Source organism: Trematomus bernacchii, unplaced genomic scaffold, assembly GCF_902827165.1.
Source record: "Trematomus bernacchii unplaced genomic scaffold, fTreBer1.1, whole genome shotgun sequence".
NCBI classification, from domain to species: Eukaryota; Metazoa; Chordata; class Actinopteri; order Perciformes; family Nototheniidae; genus Trematomus; species Trematomus bernacchii.
In genome coordinates, this window is record NW_022987320.1 from 1 (window position 1) to 26,392 (window position 26,392).

The window sequence follows — 26,392 nt, forward strand, 5'->3', positions numbered from 1 at the left end:
GCCTCCAGGCTGTAAGCACGTGAAGGGCATCATGCTGTTCGGACCCCCCGGCTGTGGAAAGACTCTGATGGCTCGTCAGATCGGGAAGATGCTGAACGCCCGAGAGCCCAAAGTGGTGAACGGCCCCGAGATCCTGAACAAATACGTGGGCGAGTCGGAGGCAAACATCCGGAAGCTGTTCGCCGACGCAGAGGAAGAGCAGAAGAGGGTGAGGCATTCAAGAACTTTAATACATGCTGAATACTAAAAACACTGTTCATTTATAATCAAACAATCGACTCGTCTCCAGGTAAAGATCCCAAACTTCAGAAACAGGTTTATCACCAGGGACACGTACGAGGAACTTGACTTGGTGTCGTGGTGCAAACATAAAAACATAGATAGAGAACTATTCTAAGAAAACTATTAAAGGTGGGGTAGGTAAGTTTGAGAAACCGGCTCGAGATACACTTGTTGTTATATTCCATGGAATGCTCTTAACATCCTGATAGCAATGAATATCTGAAGTGCTTTGACAACAAATCCATAAATAAATATCATCTGTGGAAGCCGTAGTACTGTAAAAAGCACGACCAATCATTTTAGCCGGCCCGGCTGAAATAACTGGATGGCCTACCTGCCTGTCAGCCTTCCATCTGTGCACAAACTTATCTCGTGCCCTCATTGGTCATGTGCGCGTTCGTGTGTGTTGGAGGAGGGGCTCTGTAAGGAAGTGGCAGATTTTCTCTGGTTGTGTATTTTCAAATTCTAGCGCACTCGAGCCGGTTTCTCAAACGTACCTTTAACATTAAAATATAATATATAGTAAAATAAAATATGGCAGTATTTACAATGTGATAGGATGGAATCAAATATGTGCAGTAATTCATTTATGTAATGCATTGTCCACAATATTGACTGTTACATGTCCAATATGTGTAATGTAAAGCGCTTTGAGCACTTTAATAGAGTGGCGAAGTCACGCCCACCTACTTCCGGGTAATGGGACCTTATTTCGGAAAAATTATGTATTGAAGTCAATGGAGAGAGAAAACGTATCTTTCGATCCCGTTTGAATTGTGCCATGAATTACACATATGATGTTTGTCAATCTTAAAAAATCATTTCCATGTCAAAACAGTCACAGTTTGTCGTAAAACTGTTGAAATATAAGACTATGAAAAATACGCAACTAGAAAGACTACAAATCCCAGAGTCGCGTAAGTGATGTCACAATTGTTTACCTCCACCATTCAGATACCTAAGATCAGCGCCATATAGATATAATCTATCTATATGGCGCTGGCTAAGATAAGATAACTTTAACAAGATGCCTGTGTGCTTAGTACCAGGTTGTTATCATACCAGCAATGGGTCTTGCTCGTTCTTTCGCTTCCCGTCTGATGAAAGGACCAGGAGTGGCTTGACCAAGTTAGCTACCTAGCTAGTAGCTAGCACGTTAGTTAGCGTTACAGCCTTGTCATTTGTATTAGCCTTAACATGAAGTAACATGAAGTAACCCAAAATGTTAAACAGTAAGAGTAGTAGTCATATTTCGTGAACCCTTTGAAGAGTACTGTCACCGGTGTGATCATTCTATAATACACCATTTAAGCCCGGGGGAGAAATGCTAACGCTAACGCTAACGCTAGCGATCTTCTCTACTTCATGCTATCTGCACAAATGGTTGACATTAAACATTAAAACGACCAGGCAGTTCAGAGAGAATCAAAGGAAGGCAGGCAGGCAGCTTTGCATGACATTCTTCTGGACGTGTTTCATTGTGGTGATAGTGAGGGTAGTCAATCGTTGTGTTGACAAGACAGTAGTGACGGCCATCTTGGTGACGTGTGTTGTTGACCGGAGATGTAGTTCATTGAGCGTTTCACACAAACAAATGTGTTACTTCACAGTTTTACGACACATTTTTTTTTTTTTGACTTGCAAAATGATCTTTTAAATTGACAAACATCATATGTGTAATTCGTGGCACAATTCAAACGGGATCGAAAGATAATCTTTCTCTCTCCATTGACTTCAATGCATAATTTTTCCGAAATAAGGTCCCATGGAGGTCCACCGGAAGGGGAGGGACTTCGCCACTCTATAAAGAATGTAATGAATTATTATCATTATTAAATACTAAAAAACTGTTCATTCATTTGTTTAAATCGTCTCCAGGTGTAAGCATCAAATACTAAAACATATGCAAAAGTACAAATGCAAACCCTTCAAAGACATTGGATCTGTAATAAAAAAGAAGTCAAATACAACAACAAGTCTCAGAAGAAAATCCCTAGAAATCCTAAGAAATGCCTAAAGTGACATTTTCAGCATCCTAGTGTTTTTTCCAAACCTCGAAAATCATTGAAATGATTATTTCTAAATGTTTTAAATGGTATAAAGGAAAAAAAATGATATGTTTTTCGCGTTTAGAATTGAAAGAAATGCCTGTCATTCTTTTCCAGGTCCTAAAGTAACCTAAAAAATGCTATAAATAATAAAAACATCCTTACATTTAAAAAGCTGAAACAGTAACGAGAGGGCGTTTTTCTCTTAAAGGCATTAAAACTATAATCTAAATAGTTGCCGATAGTTTTATATCAATAATTGATTAGTTGCATAGCCTCTTTAACTCGTAAACTGCTGGGTATTTGAGCTGATTCAAAGACGTTTCTCCGAAGGCTTTGTATGAACAAGTCTTAATTGGTTCAGGTTTTCATCTAGGGCAGGGGTGTCAAACTCAAGGCCCGGGGGCCAAATCCGGCCCGCGACTTCATTTCATGTGGCCCGCAAGAGCTCTGAAAGAATGTAATATGTTTATTATACGGTTACATGCTGATTTACAGAAGCACGATGTCCATAAACTACATGTCCCACAATGCATCTTAAATTGGACTTTTTCTCAGAATTTGACCTTTTTTCTTCAAAATATGCCTTTTCTCAGAATTTCTTTTAAATTGTTACTTTTTTGTTTTGATTTTGATTTTTTTTTTTTCATAATTTGGCTTTTCTTTTTAAATAATTTTGTGACATTCTCACTGAAGAGACTTGCACTTATTTGCCCTTGACATCTTCTTTCAGACGTAGTTATTTATGAAGTTTTTACCCTATCCGATAATAATCCAATGCAGAGGCAATAAAGTAATATAATACATTATTTTAGATATATTAAATATTTATATATGTATGTTTATATAGTCTTAAAGTTACAACCGGCCCTTTGAGTGCAGCCATAATGCTGATGTGGCCCGCGATGGAATTGAGTTTGACACCCCTGATCTAGGGGGTGACAGGAGGAGGAAGGACACATATAGCAGAATCATCTGTGTATTGAAACAGTTGTGACGCAGCTTGATTAAAGAGCACCTTGTTTGTTATTGTCTCACAGCTGGGGGCGAACAGCGGGCTGCACATCATCATCTTTGACGAGCTGGATGCCATCTGCAAGCAGAGAGGAACCGGAGCGAGCAGCACGGGGGTGCACGACACCGTGGTCAACCAGCTGCTCAGCAAGATCGACGGCGTGGAGCAGCTCAACAACATCCTGGTCATCGGTCAGTTTCATTTAAATTGTGACGAGTGGTCGTCCACATTAATGATCAGATAGCACCGTTTATTTCAAGACAAACAGACAAAATACTAAACTAAACTCTAAACTCTGAAACAAAAGAAGCCCTACGGCGTATCTCTACGGGTTCATCTTCTCCTCCAGAGTTCACCATGCGCTCTCTATCGGGCGGTTTGCCTTCCTCTCATCGTGAGCACCTGTCGTCTATTAAAGGGCAAAACCACGCCTATGTGACGCCACCATAATAATACATAAATAGTCGGCATCAATCAAAACAACAATACATATAAATAATAAAACATCATCTACAAAACATTCATAATATTTCATTATAAATATAAATAAGATAGAAGTGCAAAATGGCTTCGACAGCTTGGTCACCGGTCAGTCTCTCCCTCATACACTCATATCTGCTGTTGAGATGCATCAACGTGTCCCAAAGGTTTGAGATGCATCAACGTGTCCCAAAGGTTTGAGATGCATCAACGTGTCCCAAAGGTTTGAGATGCATCAACGTGTCCCAAAGGTTTGAGATGCATCAACGTGTCCCAAAGGTTTGAGATGCATCAACGTGTCCCAAAGGTTTGAGATGCATCAACGTGTCCCAAAGGTTTGAGATGCATCAACGTGTCCCAAAGGTTTGAGATGCATCAACGTGTCCCAAAGTCAAGTCCTTACACACCAAGCCCATTTCGGCCGTCGATAGGCGTCGATAGATGTCGGGCCGTCGATGAGCGTCCTGTCGCCCTACTCAGATTGGTGTGTCCCGCACCGTCTTGTCTTTTCGGCCGTGCCGACACCTTCCACCGCCGATTCGACATGTTGAATCGGGAGGCTGTCGGCTAAAGAAATCACTCTGATTGGCTGTTCAGCTAGCGAATCAGAGCATGAGAAGCGAAAGGGAAGTGAGGGACCCAAACAAACGATTAAGAAGCCAAATCTGAGACTTCATTTAACTCCAGCTCTCGACACAGGTTGGGGAAAGCCCCGTGAGCTTCTGGCTGTAGAGTGAACATGGAACGCACGCTATTTGTTGTTTGTTTATATCACGCAGTCTGTTCTTCTTCTCTCGGTTATCACGCAGTCTGTCTTCCGGTTGCCTCTTTTGAATGACGAATACACACTACCGCCGCCTGCTGGTAAGGAGAGGTATTGCGGGGGACCTTTTTCCTCTCAAGGGCCATTTCAATTTTTTCAACATCCTCCGAGGGCCGAACAAATGATTGACCTCTGCTTCAAAAGACTAAAATCACAGCCCCTTCATTTCTCCTTTCTTTCATGCTGTGCAAAGAAAAAGAACCTCTGAATCCAGATATCTCACCATGACTCGCGTGTGCATGCACGTGCACGGTGTGGCATGCATGCACGTGCACGGTGTGGCAGGACCACCCAAACAGAAAGATATGGACACAAGATGTGTGCAAATGTATTTAGTTTCCTATCCATGTGAACATGATTTAAGTGGGGGGGGGTCCTAACCTCCTCTCCGGGGGGGAAGATTTATTTTTAAATGTTGAAGTTAAAAGCATCAATCTGGAGCAACATGAAGAGCTCTATGGATACATCTCTCAACATATGAAACAGAACTGGAAACAGATTTACTTTTCTTTATGGATATTTTACAAATCACTCTCCTTTCAAACTGTATTCTTGTTTATTAATAACAACTTCTTTTTACTGTCATATAGTATTTTATACCTGTTTACTTTATTCTCTTGTGTTTTTATAACTATAATGATCATATAAAGATGTGCCTTTACCTCACTGGTTGGAGAAGAAGCTTCTTATATTCGTTAGCATAGCTAGCTAACCAGATGCTAATAACAGCAAAGGTATTGACTGTATGATCAGTATGACAGATGAACAGATCTCCTCTGGGCTTTCAAGCTAAAGACACAGCCACGCAGAAACTGCAGCATGTGTACGGCTCCTTATGGGTACTGCACTTTGTGAAGTGGTGGAGCGGCGTTCTGGTGCTCTCCGTCAGAACTGCACCCCTATCAGACGAGACATAGACCACGTGATGACACGTTAGGCTCGTGTTGTGTTCAAGGACCCGGACCTTGGTCAGGAAAAACAGGCACTCGCTTGTTTAATTTTTTTGCGGTCTAGATTTCTTAACATTTTTTATGCGTGTGTTTATAAATTACCTCGAGGGCCGTACCAAATGGTCTCGCGGGCCGTATACGGCCCGGGGGCCAGAGGTTCCCCACCCCTGCTCTAACACATGCGCAGTTCGTACGTGCTACTTGGCCGTTGGCTGAAGTCTTTGCGGTGTGTTCCAGTGCGAAGCATGGCCAAGACGCAGGAGACGTGAGGCGACGTTCCGTCAGGACGTGTTCTTCGGTGTGAAAGGAGCTTCAGACTAAATGCACTCTGGGTACGGGTGCTGCTCTCAGAACCCTCAGGAAGGGTGCTGCTCTCAGAACCCTCAGGAAGGGTGCTGCTCTCAGAACCCTCAGGAAGGGTGCTGCTCTCAGAACCCTCAGGAAGGGTGCTGCTCTCAGAACCCTCAGGAAGGGTGCTGCTCTCAGAACCCTCAGGAAGGGTGCTGCTCTCAGAACCCTCAGAAAGGGTGCTGCTCTCAGAACCCTCAGGAAGGGTGCTGCTCTCAGAACCCTCAGGAAGGGTGCTGCTCTCAGAACCCTCAGGAAGGGTGGAAAGCTGAACAATTCGATGCTTCTGCACAGGCGTCACTGACATCTTCCTCCTAGGTCGTTTAATACAGTGAATCTCCTCCTCCTCCTCCTCCTCCTCCTCCTCCTCCTCTTCCTCATTGTTTCCTACAGTAAATCTCTTTCTTCTCCTCCTCTTCCTCCTCTTCCTCCTCAGGAATGACCAACAGACCCGATCTGATCGACGACGCTCTGATGAGACCCGGAAGGTTTGAGGTCAAGATGGAAATCAGTGAGTGATGCGTTCAATGTTCTCTCTTTAGCTCCATGTTCTCCTTAACTCCATGTTCTCTTTAGCTCCATGTTCTCTTTAGAACCATGTTCTCTTTAACTCCATGTTCTCTTTAACTCCATGTTCTCTTTAGAACCATGTTCTCTTTAACTCCATGTTCTCTTTAGAACCATGTTCTCTTTAGCTCCATGTTCTCATTCTTTAGAACCAACTCAGCTTGAAAAAATGTAAAATCGCTAGATTATTAAATAACAAGAAGAAACCTAGAAAAGAATCTTAAGTGATAAATTTTTCCGGAATAAAATCACATTTATTATTTAATTAAAACATAGCGAGAAAAAAGTGATATATTTGTTTTGTGTCTGAGATGATGATGGACAGCCTCTCAGGTTATTATGGGATGCTGAGTCAGAACGTCTCTGACAGGCGGACCAACAGTCTGTGAGCAGATGTCTAACAGGTGGAGCAGTTTTGATTTGAAAGCTAAGTCTCTCCTTTACCTGGTTATTAACTTATCAACTGCACCCCACTCCCTCCAGGTCTTCCCGATGAAAAGGGCCGTGTGCAGATCCTGACGATCCACACCAATAAGATGAAAGGATTCGGCCTCATGGCTCCGGACATCTGCATCAAGGAGCTGGCCGCCGAGACCAAGAACTACAGCGGAGCGGAGCTGGAGGGCCTGGTCCGAGCGGCGCAGAGTACTGCCATGAACAGGCATATCAAGGTGTGTGTGTGTGTGTGTGTGTGTGTGTGTGTGTGTGTGTGTGTGTGTGTGTGTGTGTGTGTGTGTGTGTGTGTGTGTGTGTGTGTGTGTGTGTGTGTGTGTGTGTGTGTGTGTGTGTGTGTGTGTGTGTGTGTGTGTGTGTGTGTGTGTGTGTGTGTGTGTGTGTGTGTGTGTGTGTGTTCATTATAAAGAAAAAACATACAGAATGTCGTTGATGCAACCAAAATAAGAAATAGAAATACGTGCAAGATAATACGTGCAGTCCACCGCCATGAACCGACACATCAAGGTCAGAGCGGACACATGTTTATGTATAAAGGACATGAAAAAGTGTATTTTAAACAATAGGTGACCTTTAATATATATTTCAGGCTACATCCACAGTGGAGGTGGACATGGAGAAGGCTGAGAAGCTGCAGGTGACCAGGAACGACTTCCTGGGATCCCTGAACAACGACATCAAACCAGTAAGACTTTATTCCCCTGAACACAGATTAATAAAATGTTGGGGAAACACTGAATGTCCTCTTCCAATCTGAGAGTAGCATGCTAACTAAGGTATCCCAACTGTAGCTGTGAACATGACAGGATGTCTGATTAACATGATGATTCAGCCGCTATGGAGATAGACACATGACAAGCATGATCATTTCTGACGTGGAGCTAATCTGAAGTAAACTTTGTATAGTTGGAAAAATCAGGATTTTGAGATTTTGAGAGAAAGTCAGAATTTTAGAGAAAGTCAGAATTTTGAGAGAAAGTCAGAATTTTTAGGAAAAGTCAGAATTTTGAGAAAGTCAGAATTTTTAGGAAAAGTCAGAATTTTTTGAGAGAATCAGAATTTTGAGATTTTGAGAAGAAATCAAAATTTTGAGAAAAAAACAATTTTGAGGAAAAAAACATAATTTTGAGATTTTGAGAAAAAGTCATAATTTTGAGGAAAAAGTCACAATTTTTAGAAAAAGTCACAATCTTTAGAAAAAATCATGATTTTGAGAAAAAGTCGGAATTTTTAGAAAAAGTCAGGATTTTGAGAAAAAGTCAGAATTTTGAGATTTTGAGAGAAAGTCAGAATTTTTAGGAAAAGTCAGAATTGTTTGAGAGAATCATAATTTTGAGATTTTGAGAAGAAATCATAATTTTGAGAAAAAAACATAATTTTGAGATTTTGAGAAAAAGTCATAATTTTGAGGAAAAAGTCATAATTTTGAGGAAAAAGTCATAATTTTTAGAAAAAATCATGATTTTGAGAAAAAGTCAGAATTTTTAGAAAAAGTCAGGATTTTGAGAAAAGTCAGGATTTTGAGAAAAAAGTCAGTATTTGGTTCATGACAGGATGTATGATTACCTACAAGAACGGGTATTCCTCCATCTTGTGACTGTGTAACTCCCTCTCTTGGATATCAGCATGTGAAGGACACTGTTCAGGAACTAGTTGATGCTCTGTATGTGATGACTACTTCCATTCTGGAGAGGATCATAAACACATGGATCCTGAGGTTGAAGCTCAAGCCGGGGACCAGGGAGATACAAATAACATAAAACAAGTGCCTGTTTCTGACCCTCTTGGCTCTTCTTCAGGCGTTTGGTACGAACCAGGAGGATTACTCCAACTACATCATGAACGGCATCATAAAGTGGGGAGACCCCGTGACTCACGTGCTGGACGACGGAGAGCTGCTGGTGCAACAGACCAAGAACAGTGACCGCACTCCTCTGGTGGCCGTGCTGCTGGAGGGTAAACTCAACACACACACACACACACACACACACACACACACACACACACACACACACACACACACACACACACACACACACACACACACACACACACACACACACACACACACACACACACAGATACTGTTGATTACACTAAAACACAGACAGATACACTTATACACCTGAAGCACTCACAGATACTGTATATTACACTAAATATTACACTGAAACACACACAGATACACACACATATACTGTATATTACACTAAAGCACACACTGAATTCACTGTATAGTTAGTTAGGGTTATTAATATTCTCCGACTGATTATTTTCCACTAAGACTGGATCCAGTTTCCAGATCTTCTCAGATATACCAGTGATATCAAAACGTACATTAAATCAGCTGTTATTAAGTGCAACAAATGGATGAATGAAGCCTGACAATGCGTAGTTCTCCTGGAAAGCCTGGCTAACTGCTGAGAAGTGCATAATATAATATGTATTCATTAAGCAGAGAAACAAGTCTCCTACAGTTTTTAATATAAACTTGATTTCCTCTAAATCTGAAATGAAACCAGCTGCATGAAACTCACGTCCTGATATGTTGTTAAAGTCTCTACTTCCACATATCTCAGTGTGTTGAGTGCAAAACAAGCCTGAGCCTCAATAACTGTGATTAAAGTAAATACAGGTGGGAATTTTTTTTAGCGGGGTCTTAAAAAGTATTACAAGTTGATCAATCAATTTAGCGAAAATGAAGGCTATCAAAAAGTATTAAACAGCATTTTCCAAGGTATTACATTTTGTAGCTAGTTTCCAATAAGTATATGAATTGTCCAAAGAGGTATTCTACAGTCTGCCTGAATGTAATCATTGCGTAGGTGTGTAGTGTGATTCTGTGTAGTTTATTTATGGCATCCCGTTGGATTTGACGTCATCTGAACAGGACATCGCACGCTCACTGCTTGATAGCGCGCGAAGGTCCGTTTACGCCGGTTGTTAAACAACATCGTTATGGGGAAATGCAAGTCTGCGTCCAAATGGTTGGAAGATAAGGAGGAAGGACAATCAATACTGTATATAGTCAATGTGAGGTGAAGTGTGTCGCCAAGGTAACCGGTTGGAACTGAAAGTGGCGATGAGGTCTTAACATGTATGGAAAGGGTCTTAAGAAAGGTCTTAACCTGTTACGCACCGCCCCCCCGGTACCGGGCGGATAAACGCGTCATTTGCAGGAAACAACGTCTAAGGAATCTTAATATTTAATAAACTATGAATGTTTTATATCCATGTAAGAGGAAGAAACTCAGCTAACTGATCTTTTTAATTTGTTTTCTCCAAAAAAAAACACAATGCTAACACTCAGCCTCTGAATTAGCCACGAGCGAAAAAATGTAACCTATCTCTGCACCTAAACTCACTCATAACTCCCTTATTACTTATCCTAGATGCACAGCCAACCCCTCGATTAGCATCTCCTGGAGACACAGAATCTGGGGGTGCCCACCTCAACACTCAGTGATAAACATTTGCGACGCTATAAATGAAAACGTACATCATAACATGTGGAGCTAGGTAGCTAGAAACGCTAACATGGCTTACCTTGGTCAAAACTGGTCTTCAATGGCATTAAAACGATAAAAAAACGATGCTGCAGTTAATCCATAGGTTAATCCAATGTGTCTGTGCCCTCTTTGAAATGATTTCTGATAATCCATAAGCAATAAAACTGCTTTTTCGTTTCCAAATGTCAGAGCGAGAGATCGCTTCACTCTGGTGCAAACCTGCATGCGGGAAGCCCCCACCGTTTGTTTTCACAACGAGTGTGTGTGGGGGAACCCCCCTTTGATTCTATTGGCTCTAACGGTCAGAAAGAGGTGTCAACCATCAAAATCGAGCAAGGGGGGCCAGAGATATGGGAAAAAAAACATTTTCACCCAAATCACCTCAGACCTCTAAAAAGGTCAAATGTCACTTGTTTTGCATCAATCTTGATACAGGGTACTTATTATATGTTGTACTTTGGATTCCTAAAGCTTTTAGTCTACTAACCCATCATCCAAGGGTAGTTTTCACTATAAGTAAAAAAGAATTTTTGGACGGACACTATAATTTACAGTTTTTTACTATGTTCAATCTGAATTTTCTTTAAAATAAAAAACATCTATATTGATTCTGACTTTTCTACATCCAACTCACAGGTTTATCATTACTTTGAGAAAAAAGATTATTAATGTAACCCTTTTAGAAGGGAAGATATGCTCATTTGTTCTGGGAATGTCATTTTCGAGCCTGAGACCTGAAAAACAGGCTCAGAGCTTAACAGGTTTAAAGGTATTACATTTGACTTCAGGATTCCTGCATATACCCTGTTTAAGTATAACAAATTGAAATGGAAAAAACACTCAAATCACGCCCCCTACTGTCAGACACTGTCAGACACACACACACACACACACACACACACACACACACACACACACACACACACACACACACACACACACACACACACACACACACACACACTCTAACCTGTCCCCCCTCTCTCAGGCCCCCCCCACAGTGGAAAGACTGCGTTGGCGGCTCAGATTGCAGAGGACTCAGACTTCCCCTTCATTAAGATCTGCTCTCCAGACAAGATGATCGGACACTCAGAGATCTCCAAGTGCCAAGCCATCAAGAAGGTGAGCAGCAGATTTAACAGATTTAACCCTCGCAGGAAACAAGCTAACATTAGCATTTAAAACAACAACAACAACAAATGATTCTAATAAGGGCTATAAAATAGTTCATACTGGGTAGTTTATTTAGTTTAAATAAAATTATCCGCTGATTTACAGACGTCTCTTTCCCCATGTTAGTCAATGGGGAAAAGTTGTTTTGGGCCGGGTGACGTCACGGACTGATACGGGAGCTGCAGTACCGCCGTTTGGACACAACGAATGTTGGTCACAGAGTCCGGCGCACTTCCTGGGGGCTTGCTATAGACGGTATCCTCCAAAGATGGCTGCCCCGCCCCATAATGCACCATGTTAATAATAATAATAATAAATGTTATATAGAGTGGCGAAGTCCCTCCCCTTCCGGTGGACCCCCATGGGACCTTATTTCGGAAAAATTATGCATTGAAGTCAATGGAGAGAGAAAGATTATCTTTCGGTCCCGTTTGAATTGTGCCACGAATTACACATATGATGTTTGTCAATTTAAAAGATAATTTTGCAAGTCAAAAAAAAAAAAATGTGTCGTAAAACTGTGAAGTAACACTTTTGTTTGTGTGAAACGCTCAATGAACTCCATCTCTGGTCAACAACACACGTCACCAAGATGGCCGTCACTACTGTCTTGTCAACAAAACGATTGACTACCCTCACTATCACCACAATGAAACACGTCCTGAAGAATGTCATGCAAAGCTGCCTGCCTGCCTTCCTTTGATTCTCTCTGAACTGCCTGGTTTTAATGTTTAATGTCAACCATTTGTGCAGATAGCATGAAGTAGAGAAGATCGCAGATGCTAGCGTTAGCGTTAGCATTTCTCCCCCGGGCTTAAATGGTGTATTATAGAATGATCACACCAGTGACAGTACTATTCAAAGGGTTCACGAAATATGACTACTACTCTTACTGTTTAACATGTTGGGTTACTTAATGTTACTTCATGTTAAGGCTAATACAAATGACAAGGCTGTAATGCTAACTAACGTGCTAGCTACTAGCTAGGTAGCTAACTTGATCAAGCCACTCCTGGTCCTTTCATCAGACGGGAAGCAAAAGAACGAGCTAGACCCATTGCTGGTATGATAACAACCTGGTACTAAGCACACAGGCATCTTGTTAAAGTTATCTTATCTTAGCCAGCGCCATATAGATAGATTATATCTATATGGCGCTGATCTTAGCTATCTCTTAGTGGAGGAAAACAATTGTGACATCACTTACGCGACTCTGGGATTTGTAGTCTTTCTAGTTGCGTATTTTTCATAGTCTTATATTTCAACAGTTTTACGACAAACTGTGACTTTTTTGACATGGAAATGATTTTTTAAGATTGACAAACATCATGTGTGTAATTCATGGCACAATTCAAACGGGATCGAAAGATAAGTTTTCTCTCCCCATTGACTTCAATGCATAATTTTTCCGAAATAAGGTCCCATTACCCGGAAGTAAGTGGGCGTGACTTCGCCACTCTATAAAGGCATCTTTCGAGACACCCAAGGACACCAGAGAATGGATTAAAAAAAACTCGTAAAAACAGCAAAAAAAACGTTTCCAATTCCTTATTTTATTTGACGTTTTCACAAAACTAAAACGGTCTTTAACACTTTCTTCAGATAAATGAACAGATGCTAATGTTGCTACAGATGCTATCCTCCAAAGATGGCCGCCAATTAATACAAATAATAATAATATAATAATAATACATTTTAATTGGAGGCGTGTGGCGCAGTGGGTTGTGCGTTCGGATCCGGGGGTCACAGGTTCAAACCCCACTGCAGTCAGCATGTCGTTGTGTCCCTGAGACACTTCACCCCAAAGTGCTCCTGTGGGGATTGTCCACAGTATTGAGTATGTAAGTCGCTTTGGATACAAGCGTCTAACATGTGACATGTGATGTAATGTAATTGGAGGCATCTTTCAGGACACCCAAGGACCCCTGAGAATGGATTAAAAAAACAAGCTTTTCCACTAAACTGTCTCTAAGCTCTCTTACCCTTTGTCCGTGTCCTCTTCCTCCCCTCTCTGTGTTCCAGGTGTTTGACGACGCCTATAAGTCCCAGCTCAGCTGCGTGGTGGTGGACGATATCGAGCGTCTTCTGGACTACGTTCCCATCGGGCCTCGATTCTCTAACCTGGTGCTCCAGGCTCTGCTGGTGCTGCTGAAGAAAGCTCCTCCGAAGGTCAGACCTCCTCTGAAAGCTTTATAAAGAAGTCTGTTTTTAATTATGTATTCGTAAGGAACAAGAACGGGGAGACTCAGACAGAAGCAGAGTCCGGTGAACTGTACGCTTATTACCTTAAATACCTTAGCTTAGCATAAAGACTGGAAACCCTGATTGTAGTTTTCGACTGGTTTTTAGCATGGTGCATTAGCCTGACTAGCTGTGTTATGCTAAGCTAAGAAAGCTTCTGTCTTTAGCTATATACTATTTAAGTAATCTTGACAGACATTGACAGTTGTTGAAGCAATGTCCTATGTACTGAACGCTAATTAGCTTAGCTTAGCATAAACCCTAATTGTGGTTTTTGACCGGTTTTCGGCATGGTGCTTTAGCCATACTAGCTGTCTTTATGCTAAGCTAAGCTAGCTGCTGTTTTTAGCTGTATATTATGTAATAAAAATCTCTTTTATACCTTATTTATATAAATATATATATTTTTATATTTTTCAGTTTTCTCGATGCACATTTTTGTCATTGTTTTACTAAATCAACCAATAGTTAAATGTAGTTTAATACATCTTTCTTAATTTATCTTTTTTAATAAGGTCGACAAAAGCTGGAAGCGTATATTTTGTATAATGGTGCATAGCCAGACTAGCTGTGTTATGCTAAGCTAAGCTAGCTGCTGGCTTCATGGCAAAAAAGTGTATTTCCCAAAATGTTGACTTTTCTTTCAAATTACAGCTTTATATTATGTACTAAAAACCTCTATTATACCTTATTTGTTATATTTATTTAGTTGTAATCATAGATGTATCTCTGTATCTCTGTCATTTATCTTTTTTAATTAGATCAACAAAAGCTGGAAGCGTATATTTGCTAATCACAGAATTACTTTCCGTGACACTAATAAATATCCTCTGCCTCGGGTTGTAACTCTATTACATTTTGAGCCAGCGAATTAATGGACAATTAATTTCCCCTCATCACGGAAATTAATTGACCGGAGAATTAGCGTGGTGTCATTAACGAGAGGACAAAAAGCTAAATGAGTTCTTCCTGCAGGGGAGCCGAGCATGGAAGTAGTGGAGTACAAATACTTTGTTACTGTACTTAAGTACATTTTTCTGGTATCAGTACTTTACTCCACGACGACTTTCTACTTCTCACATGTTGAACACAAATACCTGTACTTTCTACTTCTCACATGTTGAACCCAAATACCTGTACTTTCTACTTCTTACATTTTGAACCCAAATACCTGTACTTTCTACTTCTTACATGTTGAACTCAAATACCTGTACTTTCTACTTCTTACATGTTGAACACAAATACCTGTACTTTCTACTTCTTACATGTTGAACCCAAATACCTGTACTTTCTACTTCTTACATGTTGAACACAAATACCTGTACTTTCTACTTCTTACATGTTGAACTCAAATACCTTACTTCTACTTCTTACATGTTGAACCCAAATACCTGTACTTTCTACTTCTTACATGTTGAACACAAATACCTGTACTTTCTACTTCTTACATGTTGAACCCAAATACCTGTACTTTCTACTTCTTACATGTTGAACACAATACCTGTACTTTCTACTTCTTACATGTTGAACTCAAATACCTGTACTTTCTACTTCTTACATGTTGAACTCAAATACCTGTACTTTCTACTTCTCACATGTTGAACACAAATACCTGTACTTTCTACTTCCTACATGTTGAACCCAAATACCTGTACTTTCTACTTCTTACATGTTGAACCCAAATACCTGTACTTTCTACTTCTCACATGTTGAACACAAATACCTGTACTTTCTACTTCCTACATGTTGAACCCAAATACCTGTACCTTCTACTTCTTACATGTTGAACACAAATACCTGTACTTTCTACTTCTTACATGTTGAACCCAAATACCTGTACTTTCTACTTCTTACATGTTGAACACAAATACCTGTACTTTCTACTTCTTACATGTTGAACCCAAATACCTGTACTTTCTACTTCTTACATGTTGAACACAAATACCTGTACTTTCTACTTCTCACATGTTGAACCCAAATACCTGTACTTTCTACTTCTCACATTTCCCAAACAGGCTGGTTCCTTTAGTTTGAATGTGTGTTTGGTGGCGTGATCATTATTATTTAGAGTCATTGCGTGCCTATTGATTTGAACACGATCCGTGTATCCATCATTTCCTGGTCTTCTCTAAAGAAGAGGGACCAATGAAAACGTTGTCATGTTGCCGTTGTTCAGCATGGAAACATTCATTAGCTAACAATGACATTATTGTTCTATTAATATAAAGGGAGGTCAGGTACTCTTTAAAACAGCTAGCTAGTTATGGTACTTTTTACTGAAGTACATTTCAAAGCCCTCTTTACTTTGACTTGAGTAAAGAAGTTTAGTCAGTACTTCTACTTTCACCAGAGTATTTTTAAACAGGAGTATCTGTACTTCTACTTGAGTAAAGGGTGTGTACTCTTGCAGGGGAGGAAGCTGCTGATCATCGGCACCACCAGCCGGAAGGACGTCCTGCAGGAGATGGAGATGTTGGACGCGTTCAGCACCACCATCCACGTTCCCAACATCTCCACCGGGGAGCAGCTGGTCGACGCTTTAGAGGTAATAACACGTCATATCTAATTAGAATCAACAAAGAAATGCTAGCAAATTAGCATGATAGCCGATTGCAGGTAAGCTTTAACACGTTAGAGGTATCTAAACACACACACACACGTTAGATAAACAAAGCAATGCTAGCATGTGAATCTACGTTCCCAACATGTCTACTTGGGAGCAGCTAGTCGACGCATTAGAGTTATCTAAATACACACACACACACACACACACACACACACACACACACACACACACACACACACACACACACACACACACTAACACACACTAACTCACACACTAACACACACACACACACACACACACACATACGCACACACACACTCACACACAAACACACTAACACACACACAGACACACACACAGACACACATACACACACACTAACACACACAAACACACACACTAACACACACACATACACACACACACACACACACACACACACACATACACACACACACACACACACACACACACACACGCAGTCATATAATCACAAGCACTTTAATGTTATCGTCACATGTTTTTGCTCGAAGCTGAAGATGCTCACACAAAGACACACCGATGAATGTTGTGCATTGAACCATCCCCCTCCTCAAGAGCTCTCACACACACACACACACACACACACACACACACACACACACACACACACACACACACACACACACACACACAGACACACACACACACACTCACACACAGCCTTGAAAAAACCAGACTCTAAAACATTCAAATGTTCCTCAGATTAAAGGGTGCTCCCCCCTGCGGTGCCGCTTTGATTTGATTTGATTGTAAAACATTAATAGAATAATAATAATGAAATGAAAACTGAAGCCGTATCAAATTGATAAACAAAAATATTATTGACTTACAAATTACATGTAAACAAATGATCTACCTCATTACACATCTGAAAAGGGGAGACGTTTACACTCATTTAATCCCCTTCTCACAAACACTAGATTATTAACAGCTTCATTGATGCTTTCTCCAGTGAGCGGTTTTGAAGGTGTGATGGAAATGAACAAATAATAATAACATGGTGAGGAAACCTCTCCGTTATACTGAAATGAAGATTCTTGGAATAAGACGGTCTTTTAGGGAGTTTATCAAGCAGTCTGCATCAGGGGGTCTGCAGAGGGTCTGAGATCCACATGAGGAGGGGCTGAGATCCACATGAGGAGGGGCTGAGATCCACATGAGGAGGGGCTGAGATCCACATGAGGAGGGGCTGAGATCCACATGAGGAGGGGCTGAGATCCACATGAGGAGGGGCTGAGATCCACATGAGGAGGCTCTGAGATCCACATGAGGAGGGGCTGAGATCCACATGAGGAGGGGCTGAGATCCACATGAGGAGGGGCTGAGATCCACATGAGGAGGGGCTGAGACAAACAGAAGAGATAAACATACTATATACAATCTTGCACCAAAGATATTGATATTGAAGTGACTGTTATTTTGTATATATTGATTGTTTTATATTAAAGGTGGGGTAGGTACGTTTGAGAAACCGGCTCGAGATACACTTTTTGTTATATTCCATGGAATGCTCTTAACATCCCGATAGCAATGAATATCTGAAGTGCTTTGACAAAAAATCCATGAAAAAATATCATCTGTGGAAGCCGTAGTACTGTAAAAAGCACGACCAATCATCTGAGCCGGCCCGGCTAAAGTAACTGGATGGCCTACCTGCCTGTCAGCCTTCCATCTGTGCACAAACTTATCTCGTGCCCTCATTGGTCATGTGCGCGTTCGTGTGTGTTGGAGGAGGGGCTCTGGAAGGAAGTGGCAGGTTTTCTCCGGCTGTGTATTTTCAAATTCTAGCGATCTCGAGCCGGTTTCTCAAACTTACCTACCCCACCTTTAATGTGTGCATATGTGTACATGTGTCTGTTGATTGTGTATATAGGATATACATATTTGTACACATATCTGTATATTGTATAATTTTATATTCGGGATTGTTGGAATTTGTTCGATCTCTCTGTCTGTAAACACAAACTGAGTCAGATGGACATTAAAGTTGACTTTGACTTTGATTTAGGATTCTTTTAAACACATCTTCTAGCAAATGGAGAAACATCATGTCTACAATCCACAAAAGGACAAGACCATTAACCTTTCAACAATAAATAACCCCATTTACGCCTCGTTGAGGTTATGTGCTGCTGCCTGTTAGACATTTCTTGTAAAAGAGGAACAGATGGTGAACTGTAAAGCAGTACGATGTTCCACAGCAAAGGTAACTCCGCGTTGTGTTTGTTGTGTTTCAGCTGCTGGGAAGCTTCACAGATAAAGAGCGGGCCAGCATCGCTCAGCAGCTCAAAGGGAAGCGGGTCTGGATCGGCATCAAGAAGCTGCTGGTGCTCATCGAGATGTCTCTGCAGGTACTGAAGGGCCAGGAAGCTGCTCCTAAAGCTCCATACTTACGCTGCGCTGTGATGTGGAAGATGTTAGTCAGTAGATATACACAGGGAAGTAAAGACAACAAGAAGGACAGACGAAATCTCATGGTAATTAGGAATGAAGCTGTGGGACTGCTGGAAAAAAAAAAACATAAAAAAAAGCCCTCATTTTCGCCATTTATAGCTGGCACGTTGCTTTTGGTGCTTACTCTTCTTTGCATGTGCGTAAACATGCATGTTTCAATTTAAAGATTGAAAGGATTGTTTGTTACATGCACAGGCAATGCAACTTAAAGGGGACCTATCATGCTATATTTGAATAATATAGTGTAGGACCATACCTATATAAGGCATATTTAAACAGATCATGCATTTTAGCCATGCCTCATTTTGCTCAAATTGAACAATGTTAGCTCTGTTTTAGCAAGGGCTGATTCAGTGAGAACAGCACCACCTACAGGCCTGGCATATGTACTACAGCGTCTCCAGCGCTTTCGAACGGCAATGGCCGTGGCTGTCTCCTCCTGATTGGTGGAGTTGGCCCAATAGCCGTAGCGCCACCGTCCTGACGTCAGGACAGTGTTCAAATCTGGATCAGTTTTTATCAGATCCGTTGCAGCCCCTTTTTTAGAGATTTGGGTATGGAGGAAAATAGAGAGGGTTGTGTTTTCTGACACTTGGTGAGTTCCCTGGAACACCGGGGACACATATTCATGTAGAAAAGACGTACACAAGTGCATTTTGCATGATAGGTCCCCTTTAAATATGTATAAGATATTAACGATAAAAATAGTGCAAGAAGAGACAGAAAACCCCAAAAAGAAATTGCGCACGAGAACGCTTCAAGAGACAATTATGATAACATTGAACAAGGACACCCAGCACAAGACTAAGAATGAAAAACAAAATATCTGACAAAATGCTAAGAAAGGCTAAGAAATAATCTGGCAAGTAAAGCTAAAAACGGATTTAAAAAAAGTAACTGGTCATTCAGTGATGCTTAGAGGGGGTTTTAAATAACCTCAACAACATATTTCCCCATGTTTGTTCTTATGCTACGCTAAGCTAACCCACTCCTGACATTTAATATACTGAAGGAGGCACTATCATGCTCCTTTGTTTACCTCCGGAACATCCTGACATCACTATCGCGCTCCTATTGGCTAGCGCTCCAACACATTGTACCTGATAGGCTAAGGGGCGGGACATCTCTTGAGCGGTTGACCAATCACAACAGTGCCGGCCAGCTAACCAATCAGAGCAGCTGTGGTTTCAGACAGAGGGTGAAAAGAGGTGCTGGAGACATGTGATTTCTGATGAGAGCTGTATTGATTGTTTATAGCTGCTTGTTTTGTCTCCAGTCTACAGCTTGTGTTCTTTTCTCCTTGTTTCCTCTTTAGATGGAATCCGACTACAGAGTGACCAAGTTCCTGTCCCTGCTCAGAGACGAGGGGGCGTGAGTACAATACTGTTAATAATCTGTTGAACACAATCATTTCCATCGCTTCAACCACTACCTTTGGTTTAACCCCTTTCCTTTACTCTCATCTCATACATTTGTTATGTTTCTCCCTGTATAGAGTGGTGCAGGATGTTGTATTTGTATGCACGATCACATGACGTCACTACCGCTAAGCTAAAGGCGGCTAATGTTAGGCTATAAAGGAACTATAGCACGATCACATGACGTCACTACCGCTAAGCTAAAGGCGGCTAATGTTAGGCTATAAAGGAACTACAGCACGATCACATGACGTCACTACCGCTAAGCTAAAGGCGGCTAATGTTAGGCTATAAAGGAACTATAGCACGATCACATGACGTCACTACCGCTAAGCTAAAGGCGGCTAATGTTAGGCTATAAAGGAACTACAGCACGGTCACATGACGTCACTACCGCAAAGCTAAAGGCGGCTAATGTTAGGCTATAAAGGAACTACAGCACGATCACATGACGTCACTACCGCTAAGCTAAAGGCGGCTAATGTTAGGCTATAAAGGAACTACAGCACGATCACATGACGTCACCACCGCTAAGCTAAAGGCGGCTAATGTTGGGCTATAAAGGAACTACAGCACGGTCACATGACTTCACGTCACCACCGCTGAGCTAAAGGAGGCTAATGTTGGGCTATAAAGGAACTACAGCACGGTCACATGACTAAACGTCACCACCACTAAGCTAAAGGCGGCTAATGTTGGGCTATAAAGGAACTACAGTACGGTCACATGACTTCACTACCGCTAAGCTAAAGGCGGCTAATGTTAGGCTATAAAGGAACTATAGCACGATCACATGACGTCACTACCGCTAAGCTAAAGGCAGCTAATGTTAGGCTATAAAGGAACTACAGCACGATCACATGACGTCACTACCGCAAAGCTAAAGGCGGCTAATGTTAGGCTATAAAGGAACTACAGCACGATCACATGACGTCACTACCGCTAAGCTAAAGGCGGCTAATGTTAGGCTATAAAGGAACTACAGCACGATCACATGACGTCACCACCGCTAAGCTAAAGGCGGCTAATGTTGGGCTATAAAGGAACTACAGCACGGTCACATGACTTCACGTCACCACCGCTGAGCTAAAGGAGGCTAATGTTGGGCTATAAAGGAACTACAGCACGGTCACATGACTAAACGTCACCACCACTAAGCTAAAGGCGGCTAATGTTGGGCTATAAAGGAACTACAGTACGGTCACATGACTTCACGTCACCACCGCTAAGCTAAAGGTGGCTAATGTTGGGCTATAAAGGAACTACAGCACGGTCACATGACTTCACGTCACCACCGCTAAGCTAAAGGAGGCTAATGTTGGGCTATAAAGGAACTACAGCACGGTCACATGACTTCACGTCACCACCGCTAAGCTAAAGGTGGCTAATGTTGGGCTATAAAGGAACTACAGCACGGTCACATGACTTCACGTCACCACCGCTAAGCTAAAGGTGGCTAATGTTGGGCTATAAAGGAACTACAGCACGGTCACATGACTTCACGTCACCACCGCTAAGCTAAAGGTGGCTAATGTTGGGCTATAAAGGAACTACAGCACGGTCACATGACTTCACGTCACCACCGCTAAGCTAAAGGTGGCTAATGTTGGGCTATAAAGGAACTACAGCACGGTCACATGACTTCACGTCACCACCGCTAAGCTAAAGGAGGCATGTTGGGCGTGATGACGTTTAGCCGTCTCATTTAGACACTTGTTAGCAACCGCCGTTTTTCAATTAAAGAACACTGTTGAGTTTGAAGAAAGGGAACCAGATTTGGTAAAATGCTAACTTATATAAGAGTTTTACGACTCATGTTCTGCACCACTCTATCGCCCTTTCACCTTTCTTCTTTAGAATAAAATGTCTAAAGTGTCATTTGACAGGATGCACTTTGAACTCTGGATATTTTATTGGATTTATTTTGCAATCACCAGGTTGAATGAAGGCGATCAAATCCGAATTTAAGCTGTCGGTCGTTACGCTGTGCACTGGTAAGATCTACAGCAGAGCAACAGGACTAGTTAGCATGTAGCCTGTTAGCTAGCTACTAGATTAGCATTTACATAGGATTGTGATTGCAGTTGAAACTTCTAAAAACTGTTTTAATGGTGGGTTCAGTCGCTTTCACATGGAAAAACATTCACTCTGAGGGTAAAAGTTTGTTATTTTGTACAATCATACCTCACTCATCCCAAAGATTTAAGCGAGACTAAGTAACTTAAGCTAACTGTTGCTAGCCACCTGAATGAAATAAACATAAAAATGCAAATTGTTAAGAGAGAAAAAAAGTCATAAAACTGATTTAGTAGTGTCTGTTGCACAGCAATACAGTTTGATGGCATTAGCTTACGTTAGCCACCAGATGCTACTAAGACAAAGACAGTTTGTAGCCTTCCAATAAGACTGTTGACGTTAGCCTACGTTAGCCAGATGCTACTAAGACAAAGAAAGTATGTAGCCTTCTAATACAACGGTTGACGTTAGCCTACGTTAGCCAGATGCTACTAAGACAAATAAAGTGTGTAGCGTTCCAATACAACTGTTGACGTTAGCCTACGTTAGCCAGATGCTACTAAGACAAATAAAGTGTGTAGTGTTCCAATACAACTGTTGACGTTAGCCTACGTTAGCCAGATGCTACTAAGACATATAAAGTGTGTAGCGTTCCAATACAACTGTTGACGTTAGCCTACGTTAGCCAGATGCTACTAAGACAAATAAAGTGTGTATTCTTCCAATATAACGGTTGACGTTAGCCTACGTTAGCCAGATGCTACTAAGACAAATAAAGTCTGTAGCGTTCCAATACAACTATTGACGTTAGCCTACGTTAGCCAGATGCTACTGAGACAAAGAAAGTGTGTAGCGTTGCAATACAACTGTTGACGTTAGCCTACGTTAGCCAGATGCTACTAAGACAAATAAAGTGTGTAGCGTTCCAATACAACTGTTGACGTTAGCCTACGTTAGCCAGATGCTACTAAGACAAAGAAAGTGTGTAGTGTTCCAATACAACTGTTGACGTTAGCCTACGTTAGTCAGATGCTACTAAGACAAAGAAAGTGTGTAGCCTTCTAATACAACTGTTGACGTTAGCCTACGTTAGCCAGATGCTACTAAGACAAATAAAGTGTGTAGCGTTCCAATACAACTGTTGACGTTAGCCTACGTTAGCCAGATGCTACTAAGACAAATAAAGTGTGTAGCGTTCCAATACAACTGTTGACGTTAGCCTACGTTAGCCAGATGCTACTAAGACAAAGAAAGTGTGTAGCGTTCCAATACAACTGTTGACGTTAGCCTACGTTAGTCAGATGCTACTAAGACTAAGACAAAGAAAGTGTGTAGCCTTCTAATACAACTGTTGACGTTAGCTTACGTTAGCCAGATGCTACTAAGACAAATAAAGTGTGTAGCGTTCCAATACAACTGTTGACATTAGCCTATGTTAGCCACCAGATGCTACTAAGACAAATAAAGTGTGTAGTGTTCCAATACAACTGTTGACGTTAGCCTACGTTAGCCAGATGCTACTAAGACAAAAAGTGTGTAGCGTTCCAATACAACTGTTGACGTTAGCCTACGTTAGTCAGATGCTACTAAGACAAATAAAGTGTGTAGCGTTCCAATACAACTGTTGACGTTAGCCTACGTTAGCCAGATGCTACTAAGACAAAGAAAGTGTGTAGCGTTCCAATACAACTGTTGACATTAGCCTACGTTAGCCAGATGCTACTAAGACAAATAAAGTGTGTAGCCTTCTAATACAACTGTTGACGTTAGCCTACGTTAGCCAGATGCTACTAAGACAAAGAAAGTGTGTAGCGTTCCAATACAACTGTTGACGTTAGCCTACGTTAGCCAGATGCTACTAAGACAAATAAAGTGTGTAGCCTTCTAATACAACTGTTGACGTTAGCCTACGTTAGCCAGATGCTACTAAGACAAATAAAGTGTGTAGCGTTCCAATACAACTGTTGACGTTAGCCTACGTTAGCCAGATGCTACTGAGACAAAGAAAGTGTAGCGTTCCAATACAACTGTTGACGTTAGCCTACGTTAGCCACCAGATGCTACTAAGACAAAGACAAAGAAAGTGTGTAGCGTTCCAATACAACTGTTGACGTTAGCCTACGTTTGCCAGATACTACTAAGACAAAGAAAGTGTGTAGCGTTACAATACAACTGTTGACGTTAGCCAGATGCTACTAAGACATATAAAGTGTGTAGCATTCCAATACAACTGTTGACGTTAGCCAGATGCTACTAAGACAAATAAAGTGTGTAGCGTTCCAATACAACTGTTGACGTTAGCCTACGTTAGCCAGATGCTACTAAGACAAATAAAGTGTGTAGCGTTCCAATACAACTGTTGACGTTAGCCTACGTTAGTCAGATGCTACTAAGACAAATAAAGTGTGTAGCCTTCTAATACAACTGTTGACGTTAGCCTACGTTAGCCAGATGCTACTAAGACAAATAAAGTGTGTATTCTTCCAATATAACTGTTGACGTTAGCCTACGTTAGCCAGATGCTACTAAGACAAATAAAGTGTGTAGCGTTCCAATACAACTATTGACGTTAGCCTACGTTAGCCAGATGCTAATAAGACAAAGAAAGTGTGGAGCGTTCCAATACAACTGTTGAATGAAAGGAAATGAGCTCTAGGGCTTTATTTCTTATGCATTCAATATGTAATTTGTAATAAAAATCGTGAGTTGGTAAGTTTATAGTCGCGCTTGTCTTTAACCAGCCATTTTACCCTCCATCTTCACATGTTTTTCAAAAGCAAAAGTTTTTTTTACATGATTGAAATGTTTACAATTCACGCTAACACATTCAGAAAACCCTTGACTTCCAGACCAGGGGACAGGAAATGCTGACTCATGTCGGGGTTTTAGGACTCATTCCCTCATCAAAACAACAGGAAACTGACAAACCTGCTTGATCCTCTTTCTAGTGATCGCAGCTTCTATGAGTAGAGGAAGAAGCAACAAGCCAACGAAATGAGGAAGAGTTGAAGAAGAAGAAGAAATCTTCCATCCGTCCACTTAAACACACACACCTGGTCAAAGAGAGGAACACACACTCTTTATCTCAGCATGTTTCCAACCCTTCCATCAACTTTACTTATCGACACATCACAGCAAACTACTGGAAGTCGTACCGTTATGAATCTGTTATCTGTAAAGAAATTGCAATAGATGATTGTAAAAATAAAAAAAGTGCTGTTTTGTGCATCGTGTGTAAAAAAAAACGAACCCAAAAAAAACAAACGTGTGTTTCCAGCTGTAGTGTTTGTTGTATTTGTTGCATAGTTATTGTTGGTGTTTCCTCACAAACACAAGCGGAGCGAATCGAACACATCTGGATATATAAAGACGGGTTGAGAGGCTTTTAGTAAATGTGCAGTGGTTGTAAATGTAGACCTTTAAATATGCAGTGTTCATGTTCTGTATATAGTATATAGAGACTGAAGGCAGTATCAGAATACGTTTAAAGGATGGAGTTTATTTCCTATCAGTATGACTCTTCTTCCCCGTGTCTCATGAGATGTTTCTGTAACAGTGACAGTGAGTTTCGGAGTGTCTGTATAGTATTCAGTACAGTTCAGTTGAGATATCATAGCGACAGTGTTAATTTAAAAAATATATATATTTGGCACTTCAAAACATCGACTCAAATAAACTTTTAGACGTTTGTCTTGGAAACTCGAGCTTGTGTCCGCTCGTGTGCATGTGTGGGGAACTGCATGTGTGTGTGTGTGTGTGTGTGTGTGTGTGTGTGTGTGTGTGTGTGTGTGTGTGTGTGTGTGTGTGTGTGTGTGTGTGTGTGTGTGTGTGTGTGTGTGTGTGTGTGTGTGTGTGTGTGTGCGTGTGTGCGTGTGAGAGAGACAGGTCAAGACAGTCGGTGGTTAATTTGTGGGGTTTTTCTCATGTCATGTGCTGATTGTCCAACAGTTCTTGTTTCTTTGTTCTGAGCATTGATGGTGTGTGTGTGTGTGTGTGTGTGTGTG

At 41.3% G+C, this 26,392-nt stretch overlaps 1 protein-coding gene across 2 annotated transcripts; it reads left to right on the forward strand.

Annotated features, from left to right (window-relative positions):
- Nucleotides 1-8: 8 nt before the first annotated feature.
- On the forward strand, nt 9-26,076 carry LOC117479713 (vesicle-fusing ATPase; the record flags this gene model as incomplete). Of its 2 annotated transcripts, XM_034126804.1 has the most annotated exon segments (13): nt 9-208; nt 3,371-3,536; nt 6,383-6,457; nt 6,997-7,184; nt 7,556-7,651; nt 8,766-8,922; nt 11,464-11,597; nt 13,671-13,817; nt 16,300-16,434; nt 18,738-18,851; nt 20,270-20,325; nt 22,310-22,366; nt 25,337-26,076. In XM_034126804.1, coding segments are annotated over 12 exon segments (1,499 nt in total), but the record flags the coding sequence as incomplete, so codon positions are not given.
- Between the last annotated feature and the right edge of the window lie 316 nt (nt 26,077-26,392).